At 32.3% G+C, this 14,537-nt stretch overlaps 1 protein-coding gene across 1 annotated transcript; it reads right to left on the bottom strand.

Annotated features, from left to right (window-relative positions):
* Positions 1–4,867: 4,867 nt before the first annotated feature.
* On the bottom strand, positions 4,868–13,706 carry LOC129290393 (fimbrin-2). The gene is given in 19 exon segments (XM_054927151.1): positions 4,868–5,215; positions 5,218–5,263; positions 6,276–6,367; positions 6,826–6,922; positions 8,402–8,559; positions 8,775–8,974; positions 9,121–9,148; positions 9,151–9,275; positions 10,033–10,244; positions 10,798–10,914; positions 11,028–11,044; positions 11,047–11,095; positions 11,277–11,315; positions 11,615–11,746; positions 11,748–11,787; positions 11,876–12,074; positions 12,077–12,116; positions 12,699–12,869; positions 13,340–13,706. Coding segments are annotated over 19 exon segments (1,989 nt in total). The 5' UTR covers positions 13,430–13,706; the 3' UTR covers positions 4,868–5,078.
* Positions 13,707–14,537: the final 831 nt, after the last annotated feature.

Consider the following 14,537-nt stretch of genomic DNA (forward strand, 5'->3'; position numbering starts at 1 on the left):
TTAGTTCTCAACTTGATTTTGATTCTTGGTCTAATCATTGGTTCAAAGTAGCCCAATTCGATCCAACTTTTCAAACAATTTTTTTGACTTAATCAAATTGTTAGCCTGATCGGTCAACAATTTGACCAATCCAACTGTCTGATTCATTCTGATTTTCAAATCACTGACTTTAATAAACTTGAAGAAATTCAAGCTAAGCTTGAATTTAAATAAGCTTGGTCCAAATATTTAAATTTTTTTATTAGTAAAGTGAAATCAACATCCACTTCAACATTCATTTAGTACCCACAAACTTTCTCCTAAATTCTTAGTAGGTGCATTTTGCACCCGAGAGTTCTAATTGAAGTTGTAATGTTCTAATAACAATTTGTTTTGAATCATTTTTTAAAATGTGAAAGAAAAATAGATACAATAGGTCATTTCATGCACTTTTATTTTGATTCTTTCCATACTTGGTCTCATATTAGTAAGGGTAGAAAAAAGCTAGTTTGTAGTGTTATGTTGCTTGAGAAATTTTAATTTTTTAAGGTAAAAATTAAAATTGGCAAATAAACATTATAAAAATCAATGCATATTAATTTTTAATGAGTAATCATTTGTGAAATGATAATTTCATTACTAACTTTGAAAATTTTTTCTAATAATTCAACAAGTAAATTGTATTAAAATAACAAGTTTACATGAGCTTTTAATATAAACTTTTGATAATTAAACCAAGTAAACATGTATAAAAATTAGTATATATTAATTTTTTTTACAAGTTCTAATTAATAATTTAACGGATAATTATTTGTGAAATGACCAGCCTGTTACTAACTTAAAAATTTTCCCTTACTAATTTATCAAGTAAATTTTAGTAAAATAATAAATTCACATAAACTTTTAATGATAAAAACAAGTAAGCATTTATAAAATCATTACATATTAAATTTTTTTTAATAAATCTCATTAAAAAATTAACAAGTAATTACTTGTAAAATGACAAATAACCATTCAACTCTGACAAGTGTTGTTTGGAATGTAAGAACAAATTTTATAATATATATATATATATATATAAAGATTGATATTATATGACCCACAAGCATTACTAGTTTAGTGGTTAACAATTCTTTTGACTGGTTTCCCATTCAGTGGGTGGTGATGGTGGGAGGAATTGTTTTAAAAAATAAATGAGGGGAAAATGACAAGTAAGGATTCCCTAGGGCCACTAGATACAATTAGGGATCCTAAATTATTGAAATCCCAATAATAAATGATGGTCTTTATTTGGAATTAAAAAATGTGAATAGTCTAAAATGCCCTTTGAAGTGACTTTATTAAATTTTCAAATGACTATTATATATTTACAAGTGCCTTTAAAAAGTTTCAAAGTGAAATTTTAGTTTCATTTTAGAAAACAATCCATTCTCAACTAGTTTCTTGGTTTCCCAAGTGAAATTAACAATATTCTTATCACATGATAGTAATTTTAATAGTGTCATTTTTTTATTTTTCAAATGAGGAGCAATTTTGTAAGCTCATGTATGTGCTTAATTGAAAGAAAGGACCATAGTTCATTATTGAGATATCAAAAATTTAGGGTCCCTAATTGTAATTAATGACCTTATGGGGTTCCTAATTGTCATTTTCTATAAATGATTTTGTCCTTTTACACTACATTTTAATTTTAATCACAAGTTAGTCCCTTAATCTTACAAAACAATTTCATAATCATTTGATCATTTTCTATAAAGAAGTCCTTGATTGTGATTTTCCCAATATAACAAGGCACTAACTTAATATTCTTAAATATCTCAATTGAGACTTAATAAACTCTCAATCTCGTTTACACAAGAATTGAGACTAATTAGACTATTTATACAATTTTTTTTCCAAAGAATAGGCCTCGCTTAGTTGATAGCAGAAAATATCTCTCTCAAGACATTGAGAGCAATTAATAGACATCTTCTAACTAAATTATTACATACACAAAAGTTAGAGTTCAAACTCCTAATTATTTGTTTAAATAACGAGAGTCTTTACTATTTATGTGAAGTTTAATTGTACTAATTATACACTTTATAATTTACTCACCTTTTCTTTTACTCCAATTTTCAATCAATTTTCCAACAAAAAAAAAATCATATGTTTTTACCATACAAAAAAATCATAATTGAATCTATAAAATGCAACTTGGGCACTCTTTGACTTGACTTACAATTTCATGTACAAATGATAAACATCCTCGTTGAAGTTATGATTCATTTAACAGTTTAAATCAATAGCTTTTTTTTTCCTATCCCGAACATAACTTTTGGTCAACAATTTGAATGAGATAATTATAAATAGTTTGACCACTTAATTTAGTGAATTCCCAGAATTGTTCAATTGTACTAATAGCCCAAAGCACGCCTTACCAGCCGACCACTAGTCAGGTCATGCTAAAAAAATGACATTTCTCGATTTCCCAATCAACTATTGTGAGCTTATAATAAAATTTATGTGAAAATTACATTTAAGAACTGTTTAAAAAACTTATTTATAAATAAAAACTAATAACAAATTTCATTAAAAAAATTAAGTATATATTTTCATTTTAACAATATATTTCGTATTAGTCATTATTGGTAAATAAGTTTTATGAATGGTTCCTTAATATAATACTTCCTAAAATTTAAGATTAATGATCAAATTTTATCCTTAAACTGTATGCAAAAAATCACAAATAATTTTAAATTCAATTTAAAGTCAGTTTTATTTTTCAAATTTAAAATTTTATCCTCCTAACGTTTATTATCTCGCTAGTGGGGCCCATATAAATTTTTTAAATATTTTTTAATAATAAAATATATGAGTGTGTCCCCACTTTATTTTTATTTTTTTAATTATATTCTCTCTTCTCCAGTCGGTCTCTCCCCGTCTCCGTCTCCTTCTCTTCTTTCTCTCCTTCTCTCTCCCCAAGCTCTGTCCCTTTGAACGTGCCTGGCCGGCAAAGGCACAGTGCACTGACATTAAGCTGTGGCATCTGAGACACCTAAACACGCAAAGATGAATCCCATGCATATCCAAACATTAGTCGAAGAAGATGTCTGCGTGGTGTAGTGACGGCGGAGACAATCTATTGCACGAGGGGGCTCGTTTCCTTAGGTGACATCAACATTATTGCACATAGGAATAGGCATAATGTAAAAGATAACTCTCGTTCGCAACGCTTTTCGTTTTCCCCTACTGAGCTTTCACGTTGATGATTTCTATACGGAGGTGGCCAATATCATACTCTTTTAAATTAAGATGTTTAGTGCCCTTCTAATCACTTCAACTTTAATTTGTGTTGATATTTTGACTTTTTGTTTCTTGTTTTTAACACTTACCTCTACCTACGTATATAAATTTATAATCCATTAGTTACGTATACCCCATAATTAGATTAGATGCAACAGCTTCTAGAGTCAATGGAGTTAAACTTAAATGAATAATAATAATAATATATATATATATATTATATATATATATAATGAATGTACAATGTAATATATTCAGCAAGGATATTCAATAGAATAATAAAAGAGGAAGGAACTAAACCAATTATATATATTCAGCAAGATAATCTGCTCTTGATCTTCATCATCATTCATCCCCCCTCCCCTCTCTCTCTCCATTTTTAAATCAAATCTTGCAGAAAATGGGTGTTGTTCGTTGCTTTGGAAGGCTTGTCTCTTTACTCTATTGTTCTATCATCAAAATAGAGACCTGAAAAAAATCAAAATTCTCTCTCTCTCTCGTCCTCGTCTCCTACGTCGTCCAGTCTTTGAAACTCAAGAATGATCATGAATCCAACTTCTTGTGCTTCAATTATTGTCTGAGGTGTGTGTGTGTGTGTGAATATATATATATATACCTTCCCATGCATATCCACTTCTTCCTCTACCTCTCCTCCTCCACGACTCATTGAAGTCTCGACTGTTAAGCAACAGTGCAAAGCCCATCAATCCAAACAGCATCGTTCCATGCACTATTGCTGTTTTCTCGATCCCAATCCAAACTCCCGAGATAACCTTCACCTGTTCTCATTTTTTGAGAGACAAAACTTCACCAAAAATGTAGGAGGTTGTTTTGTGGATGGCGGGGATGAGGTGGTGACATCCTAGGAGTATCCGAAGTGCAGGAGGCTGTTTTGTGCAAGCCTCGCATATTGCATGGCGAGGGTCCACCGGAGCAAAAGAGAGTCACCATGATTATCTTGCCATTTCACAAGCAATGGGGGATGGAAGTCGAGGAAGAAGAGACTGGGAGAGGGAGACATGGGCGGCCGGAGCTGGGGTAGAGAGAGAGAGAGTGTGTGCGCGTGTGAGGAGAGTCAAAAATATTTTTATATTATAAAAAAATTAAAATAATGTGGGAACCATAATTAAACATTTGATAGTAAACAATATTTAAAAAAATCAAATGTGGGACCCACTTAATAAAAAATAGGGTAGATGGATGACTGAATTTTTAAAGTTGAGAGATAAACTTGACCCACAGTTGAGTTTAAAATCCTTTATGACCTTTCACATATAGTTAAAAGGTAAAATTGACTCTTAATTCTGAAATTTATATACATTAGACCTTTAATATTTTTTTTTTTTGGCTGAATGATTGGTTTTATGTTGATTAATCAATAGTTATGAGATCAAGCCATAACACATAAAAAAAAATAAGTATGATAATTTTTTGTGCCATTGTACAAGCTCTCATAGCTCTTAATCAACTTTACTGTATCTAATCCATTAATCAGCACTATAAATCATAATTGTGAGAAAATACTTCAAAGTAAACTGAAGGAGATCGATGGAAAACTCAGCCATCACAAAATGAAAATATTTATATCTTCAACCAAAAAAAAAAAAAGGAAACAAATCCACTATTCACATAACAGTTAAAGGGAGCAAAATTTGCTGGGCAATCATTAAATTACCTAGTGTTATGTTTCAAGTATAAGGAGGAGGGTTGGTTCATATATTATTATAATATATATAAACCATAACATCAAAAGCTTAAAAGCAAAAAGAAAAAAGAAAAAGAATAAAGAAAAAGGGTATTCACTCAAGGCATATTTACATGTTGGGATTGTCCTCTAAGGATGAATCAGAGGCAGAGTCATCTAAAGTTGAATTTGATACAGTCTCTATTTGACTCCCACTCTCACTATCTGAAGTTGTTGCTGCCCTCTCTTCATGAGGATGCTTTAAGACCAATACATTATACTTGCTGTTAGTGTAAGGATCATCTTTTGATTCACCTGAAAATTTGTACCACCATTTTAAGGTTTAGATGAAATGAAACTTCAAGCTAAACAATAATTAAAAGTAGTCGGATATTACAAATTAGGCCCGAAAATAATTAAATCTGACTTGCTAATGCCAAATAGTTCCCCACACCCCCACCCCAACCCCCACCCTCCGGTCCACCCACCCACAGAGAGAGAGAAAGAGAGAGAGAGATGAATAGTAAACAATTAGTAGTAATCTATTATGTTTTTTTCATTCTGCATAGGTATTCTTTTATTGAATGCAATCTCATTTAAGATAAGGTCAGGTGATAAATACGGAAGAAACAACTCCCATTGGTCATAATTTATTATGCTTTATATAATAATAACTTCATCACTGGGACCAAACTAGAAAAACTTCTTTAAATTCTAAGCGCCTAATTAAAAACTTTCAAACTAAAAGAAACACGTTGAAAATCGAGTGGAAATCTTGGGGCTAACAAAGTAATTTAACAGATATATCCAGATGTAGCTAAATCCTTAATAAAATGAGATTGGGATCTAGTAAATGGTCAAAGTTCACTCATTCAATGAGTGCCTCACGTAAACGATAACAATCGTTCGATTTAATCAAACGGCTGTAAGAGATTTTGTCATATAATACTCAAAAAATATCACATCTCTTTTTTTTTTTTTTTGAGGGGATAACATATGTGAGGAGTATTTTATGAATGAGGATTGTTTTAAATTTTCAGAGGAAAATATATCTAAATAATTTTCAAGTGTTGATGAAATTTAATTACTGTAATTGAGACACTTATTAAGTGAGTGGACTTAGGTCACTCGTCGAACCCAAATCCAACAAGATGTAATTTAAATTCTTTTTTTAGGGGTCTTTCATTGATATTCTCCCTGTCTATATTGAGTTTTCTCCAACTAAAATATTCTTCAGACCAAGACTGATTGATGAAGAAATGCAGGTTACAAACCAAAGAAAGTTTCACTCATACCAAAAAGTGACATGGCAATAAGTCCAAAATACCTCAGTGATGTCTTCAGGAAGTAAGAATATGGAACATCCAAGCTTTCTTGCAATGCTGATAATATAACTGGCATTCATCTTTTTCTCCTCATCTGCATGAAGCAAATATATATTGATGAAGATGCCCATAGAAATTCAAACCTCTGGTCATACATTGCCATTCATTCAATCAAATGTCTTTATTGATGAGCTCAAACGCTCAAACTCAACGGTATCGAAGTCATCATTAAGGTTCGAGGATTTGAAATTGCCGGTTGAACCCAAAAGTACACAAAAAAACTGCCTTGTATGTATGTGTATATATATATATATAAAGTTCTTTGTCTATGGATGACTTGGATGAGTGCTCTGAATGCCAGTTCATACACTATTTCCTTTCCTAATTTCTCATTAGGTATACCATCAACATTCATTGATTCATGATTAAGGAACAATTATATTCTAAAATTTGAAAAAAAAAAAATAAAAATAAAAAGTTCTCCAAGGAGGCATGCAAGTAATTGAAGATAGCTTTGAACAACGAAAATTTTTTATGTCAAATACAACATACCAGTTACTCCTTTTGTTATGAGGCCCCAATTCACAGCTCTAGGCTGCACAGAACTAAGAAGCTCAAGGAAAAAAATTCCATCGGACAAACTTTTATCCTGAAATTTGATGTTAAAAAAAAGCAATGAAATGAAAAATCATATATAAATATATGCCTAAATTGAAAACTGTTCTGAAGATAAATTGCAATGTTATCATGTCACATGAATCCAACTAATAAAATCAAGATAAAAGGATTGGTAACTTTCTCCCTTTTCTTCTTGAAGCTGTTTGTTTCACAGAAAATTTTTTTATAGAACCTTTCTTCATTTGCCTTGTCAGAAATAATATAATTTTTTCCAAAAAAAAAAATTCCAAGCATGTATGAACAACAGTATCATACAATACTGCAGATGGATACAAGGAAAAAATGGCCTCCCCATACCTGTCCTTGAATTTCATTACGCAACAAAATCTCAAACAAAAAGTAAACAGATAACCCAATAATTAAAATGTACTCAATAATCTTTTTATTTTTTCAAAATATTTAATGTCCTCTTTCTCTTAGGTAAAATTTGTGTCCATTCAGTAGCAAGCAGGCAACTCGATAAAATTTCCTGAAGGTAAAATTGCAATTGTGGGTTTCTTAATAAGAATAATACCATATACATGTAATTGTATTATATTGTTATGAGGCCATGAATAGTTATTCAAAAGCTATTATAGCAATCTAAGCCATATAGTACGGATGTATAATGCAAGTTTTATGAGAAAAGGCTATGAGATCAACTGTTTGTCAAGCAAAATTACAAAACTATAGCTTCTCTTCTATATTGAGTGAGTATTAGACATGAACAAGAAAAAAGCCACTAATAGGACCAAAGTCATATGAGATGTCTTAGTCAAGTACTATGGACTGATCAATGGAGAACTTAAAATAGGCAGTTCTCCTACCTCAACGATTAGTTTTTCGGGGAATGTTCTACACCCCACTTATCCCTATCATTTGGTATTTGAGCTGGTAGTTTGTAGCTTTGAAAGAAAAACTACCTATAGAAGGTTCTAACCAACAAAAGACCAGGTGAAATATGGTAGAGTTTAACCACTAGGTCAACAACTTTTCAAGGGTAGTTAATTGATAGAAACCAAGATAATATAAATTGCCCAAGTCCCACATCAGGTAGTATTAACTACTTAATGGAATACTTAAATTGTGTGGTTCTACCAACAGGTGTTGGTCCTAATGGAAAGAGTTATGACCACTTAAGCATGAGGTCTCAAGTTTGAGTTTGTGTGAATGCATAAAATACCTTTGGAAGAGTTACCCCCAATTAAGCCTGAAAATGACCAAGTCAAATAGCCATATAAAAAAAAATGCATGGTCTCCCATGCTAATTTCAGCTAACTTTTAGGGAAGGATTTTCCTCAATGCATGGGAGCCTATCAGCAGCACACACCATATATCACCAAGAAAACCATTGTAAGATGAGTAAAAATTGGTGAAATTAATCATGAACAAAATGCAGCCCTTCCTTTGAGAGTAGATTATTGAATAAGAGCAATAGACACACACACACACACAAAATAGATTTTCATACCTTAAAGCTATCCATGCGGCTCTGACTACCTGAGCTTCTAACTTTGCTATTTGCCCATTCCAAAATATCAGCATCAGTTATTTCCTTCCCATGAGAGTGAGATCTCAAGTTCTTTAGAAGTTGTAGGATGTTGTATCTCATCAGTTGCCACAAATAAGCTGAAGAAAATATCATCGTTATCTGATTTAGACAGTATACGCATCCACTAACGTCTCATCAATACATATCATAAAACCCAGATCATAGAACACTGTTACTCTCCTGTTGTCAGCTTTTTTATTTTATTTGCTGGCTATAACTGAACTAATGTGTGACATTTATTCAATTGAATTACTATGATTTAGCAGATTATAATACATAAAGAGCAACATACCTAGTATCAATTTTTTATTTCCCTGCACAATGTCATTTCCTGCAACATTTACCAGGGAAAACCTAAGTTGTTTCCCAAGTTTCACAACTTGGTTGCAGTTCTCCACTTTTTTGAATGGCATCTTAATCGGAGGCTTATTAGCAATCTTCCAATTGACAATCCCTGGCGACACCTTGTCAAGAGTCTCTAGTAGTACCCACCTGTGAAGAAGTAATATCACTTTCAACTCAGAACTTTGAAGATAAAATATATACACACACACAGATTACCCAGCAAACTAGAGCAATCATATTTGGTGTGTATTCAATGCTTATCACAGAAATGGTGAAAAATGCAAGAAACTTACCCATTTCTGACATCCTCAAAAACATTTTTATATATGTTGAATTGCCAAGACTATTAATCCAAAGGCGAAATGCTCTCTCTTCTCTGGAGTCTTGGGTGTCATCTGGCAATGTTTCAAGGAAAGATGCCTGTTTTGTTTGGGTTGAAAGTCCATTCCTATCAGAGAAAAACCAAGATTGTATATATTTCTCAAGCACTTAAAATTTAAAAATAAAAATAAAAATTAATATAAATATAGGGAACATTTCACCATTCAAACAAAACTTGAAGTTAAGAAAAGCATATACAGGTAATGACTTTAGAATAAAAACCAAAACAAAACCATTAACTGAACAACCAGATTAATTGCAATTCTATTTTGTTTCAAATTACACCTCACTTGTCCTCCTCTCAGCAGTCCAGATATTTGAATATCTGGTATGGAAAACAACCAAAAGAATAGCCAAATGCTTCATAAGGCAGCCCCACAAAGAATAGATAGGGTGATGTGGTGGAAAAGTTAAGGATCCAAATGGTCAACAGATGGAGTATTAAATTTAATTAAATACTAGGTTCCATTTCAGGAATTCCGGTTTTAGTTTGGAACAGGGATTTACTATTCAAGTTTACCAATGTTACTACTCAGAAGAACAATAAGTCATTTTACATTGAGCTGTTATATGATAAGTTTTCTCCATGCTGATAAGTTGACTAAAGTCAGTGGTGCTGTGGGGGCATATAGGAGTCAAGGAAAAGTTAAAACTCAACAATACATAATCTCAGTAAGCACATTGATGAATGAAACCCCAAGTAAAGCCTAAAACTAAGTCTTCATTCCTAGAATAAGTGTTCCATCCTTAACAGAACCTCCCTCAGCAACCAAAAAGAGAGATTATAAATTTATAATATTGCTTAAGAGAAAGGAATTTCTCACCTGAGCTGGAAAATATGTGCAACGAAAGCAAGATTAAGATTTGGGGAACCTTCCACTATGTCTCTTGCAGTTAAATATCGCTTACAACCCATCTTATCAGCATGTTCAAGAACTAACTTTGCTCTTTCAAATGGATTTTTGACTTCCAATGTGGATGGATTGGTGTACTCAGGTGCAAGAACATTTAGAAGATGAGCATAAGCCTCAGCATCCTGCAGGCTCAGAGCCATATATACTCAAGCATAAGTTCCAGGCACAGAAATGCATAAAAAAAGCTTCTGTCATAATCATGATTTCATAAAATCATTAAACTGATCAGATTATAAAATTTCCTGTGCTAAATCTTTACTATTTACAAACTTTTTCAACTTGTAAAGGAAGAGAAAATACGTAGATAACTACAGAAAGAATCCAACTAGAACTCTTTTTTCCTTCCACACAGAGCATTGTACGCCCATTAAAAAGGAACTTGTTAGACAAGAAGATTCAATCTATTAAGTAAGTTAGTTATTTCTTATCTACCTTCATGTGTCAAGATTTCAAATTCCTATACTTCACTGTCACGTATTAATTGAAATGTTACCAGGTTAACTGTAAATAAGATTTACAAACTGACAGTCCAAAGAAGTTTGAACAAGTTCCTTTTCAATAATCCTGTGAAGTTCGAATATTGTTGGTTAAAAAAACTAGATTGCTCTGCTTCTAAACATTCCATGAATGAGACACCATATGAGCATCTATAAAGTTTGAAGAATTCTCAGTTACCTTTACATCAGAGGAGAAGTTCGTGACTATCTTCTTATAACCTGCTTTTTTCAAATGATAATTCATCCACCTTAACAAGATCTTTTCTGGTGGTAGACACATCAGTTCTTCCATGTCCTGTTGGTTTTAAAGATATGATTGCAACATATAAATAACAAGGAATTATGAACGTATGTGTGCGTGTGTGAGCATGCATGATGTGTCCATAAATAGATAGAAGGTATATTTACCTTGCTATCCCCGATCACTCCACCAGTTGAGGAGTTTTCCTTAGGTTCAGATCAGCCAAAAGTTGTATCTAATTTCACACAACCATGAGGAATGTAAAAGGTTAGCCTCAATAAAGTCAACTGAGATTATTAAGTCTTCAATCTCTATCAAGTACTTTGGTCCTGATGCTGGAATGCATTAACAGATAATAATACTCCATATTTATTTGTATGATGGGACAAAAAAATTTCATTTCTGTTAAAATTTACCTTGATGATCTGTGAAATCAATCCGAGCACCAGATGACGCTGAAATAAGAAAAATGAAACAAACACAGAATTATTTCTACTGAGACGTAGAATGGAAAAAAAATCAGATATGGATGACAAAAAGGCAAAATTAAATTCAAAACAGGATCATCTAGTCAAATACAGAACTTGTACGAGTCACCTTCATAACATGGCAGTTCAATTTTGCAACTCTTACAAACGAGCAAAAAAAGGCCATATTTGTGAAAAAATCAAGCAAAAGTACAATGCATGCATGCATAGCACATCAGTCAGTATCCCACTTTTTTTGTGAAAACTTGAAAGGCTTGAATACATACCCTTCCTTCAATGAAGTCCTGAGTCCCAATGTTGACCACTGTGCATCCAATTGCTTTAGCAGAGTTGAGGCAAAGTGTGTGATTTTCATTCCTTTCCCATGGATTAAGCAATCTTTTTTTATTGATTGCTCTTTTCATCAATTGTACCCGGAACTGCCACATTGATGAGCTTACTGCAAGAGCATGTAGTTTTGATTTTAAAAAAACTACTATTAATCCAAAGGGAAAAATGAGAAAACTAAATGAAGAAATTTATGTTACCAGAGAAGAACACCATCTTTTGCAATTTCAAATAGATCATTTGTTGAAGGATCAATAGGTAGGTATTTCTTGAGGAAGCCATCTTCTGCAAGATAGTTATTTATATGGGCAACATATGATGCCTTCTCAGATTCACTGATGGTGTGAAGCAAGTTTGTGGTAGCAGCCTTGAGGAATGCAGAGGAATTCTTTGCACTATTCCTGTCCTTGAACTTGCAAAAGTTTGCAGCTTTAAGTAAACCTGGAACATTATAACACTCAAATTTGTCAGTATCCAAATCAAATCCCAACCGGTAATTGCTCAAACTGTTGGGGGTCTCATGTATATTTCTACGTTCTTATACATTAGTTATGATCAAATACAAATTTGCCAGGAAATTGCAATTGAAATAATCCTAATACAATTTCAGGTTAGCATTTGGTGCAGCCAGTTAAATCAAAAGCTCCTCCTATATTCTGCATAGTTCAGAGGGAAAAAGATCTTATGCCAGAATTTCAAGATCCTTATGCAATGTCTAAAGAAGAGCATTAATTCTAACAGAAACTAATAGCCTATACTGTTTTATTGATCTAATATTTACAATTTACATTTCAAATCAAAATAAACAGTTGGGTGCCTTGGAATCTTTAGAGAAGTTTCCCTGAATCTACCAGTAAAAGTAATAGTTTAATCATCATGTGTTGAATATTCATAGATTTGATTTATTTATTTTTTTATTTACAGGACAGAGAATCCTAGAAAAAACAGACAGTGATGAATATTGAAGATAGAATTTCCAGAAAAAACAAGAATAGAACACCAAATCGAGATGATAAAACAAACCTTGAGAAACAATTCAAAATCGACCTCCTCTTCTGTGTTCTGATACAAATCCTGGATGAAAGAAGCTCTTTCTTCCTCACTCAGATTTTCTCCCACGACTTTCAACCTTGACATCTTGGAAGCCAAGTCACCAATCGTAAGCTTCCCAATCTCCCTCCTCATGCTCATGAACTACAGCAACCAACCATCAATCAACCATCAGTAATTTCAGTATCAACCAGAAACCCAATTGCATGAACCTCAGAAAAACAAATATAATAACAATGATGATGATGATGATGATCCAAAATTCCAAACTTTATGGAGAAAGCAGTAAAGTAAGTTAGTGTCAATAAGATAAGATTCAAAAGTTAGCATTCCAACACTTTCCTACGAACCAAACAAAAGATGAGAACCAAGAGTGGATTCATCTTCGGATTCGGACCGTGAAAAACAAAAAAGGACAGAGGATCACAGAACCTGGGTTCGATTTCTTTCTAGAGTGTTCTGGGATTAAATGCACCAGACTGATATGGAGGATTAAGGCCTCAAAGATCATAAGAGGAAGAGAATGAATCCAGAAAAAGTAGGAAGAGAGACAGGCCATGAATCCGTGATGATTGCAGAAGGGAAGAGATGATCGGGAAGGGAGATGAACTTACGTGGGATTTTAAGCTTCTAAGTTCGACTTGAGTGAACTGATTTTGAAGCCATGGATCTGAAACAAGTATCCCCCAGTGACCAGACATCATCTGCAACTTGTTAAGAGTAATTGAAATGAAACAGAGATGGAAGTTGCAGAATGAGAAAGAAGGGAAGAGAAGTCGTGTCTATGGATGTATGAGATTTCTTCTCTATCTAACAGTCCCTTCTCTCCCTCTCCCTCACCCTCTCGTTTCGTCTATGAAAAGTTGAGGCGTTAGGAAGGAAGGAGTGTATGTGACAGTGAGAGAGGGAGAGAGAGAGAGTTGGAGAAGGAGGAGGAAGGAAGAAGGACCCCAACATCATGGGACGGTGTAGAGCTGTCAGAGTTCAAAGTTGTTCTGCGAGAGAAAGAAGGAGAGAGAAATTATTATTATTATTACTATGCTCCTAAGTCCTAACGAAATATTATTATTATTATTACTGTCACTATTTCTATTATTGTTGCTCAATGCTCATCTCTTTTTCCATTTAATATTATAAAGTAATTTCAATTAAATTATATCTTCAATATATTAATTAATTAATATTAAAATTATATATTTTTCATACTTATTTATATGATAACGTATCTCAATTAAAAAATCTTATTTATTATATTCCTAATTAAGAGTATTTAAAAAAATATTATTAATATACTTTAAAATATTCAAAATAATTTATATTTTTTAACATCCTATCTCATAAAAGATGTCTTATTTTTTTTAAAAAAATATCTCATAATTTTGACTGAGGGAGTATTATGAAGCATTTGCATTGCTTCCCTTTAATAAAAATTCAAGAGAATCTCTCTTTCTATGTTTTTTTTAATACATGAGCACAGTAAGTTGTGCAAAAAATTAAGATCTAGTCATATTTAGAGTTAAAAGTTTACTAAAAATATGTAAGGAAACATCAAAGATTGTAATATCAAAATTATCATGAAATATCTTATGGGCTAACTTACATTAGTTTTAGTGAATGAAGCTATGACTACATTTAAGGTTCAGGGTTCAAACATGTATGAATACAAAAAATAGTTTTGAAAGAATTACATTTAATTAGGCTTGATTCAGTCAGATAGTCATATCAAAAAAAATATTTAATGATGAAATGTTTAGATAATTCTTGAAAGTACATTCAAATCATATTTAGAATGTGTTTTTATCAACTTTAATA

The sequence above is a fragment of the Prosopis cineraria genome, unplaced genomic scaffold (genome assembly GCF_029017545.1).
Source record: "Prosopis cineraria cultivar Desert tree isolate PC_DT_omini unplaced genomic scaffold, ASM2901754v1 PC13, whole genome shotgun sequence".
NCBI classification, from domain to species: domain Eukaryota; kingdom Viridiplantae; phylum Streptophyta; class Magnoliopsida; order Fabales; family Fabaceae; genus Prosopis; species Prosopis cineraria.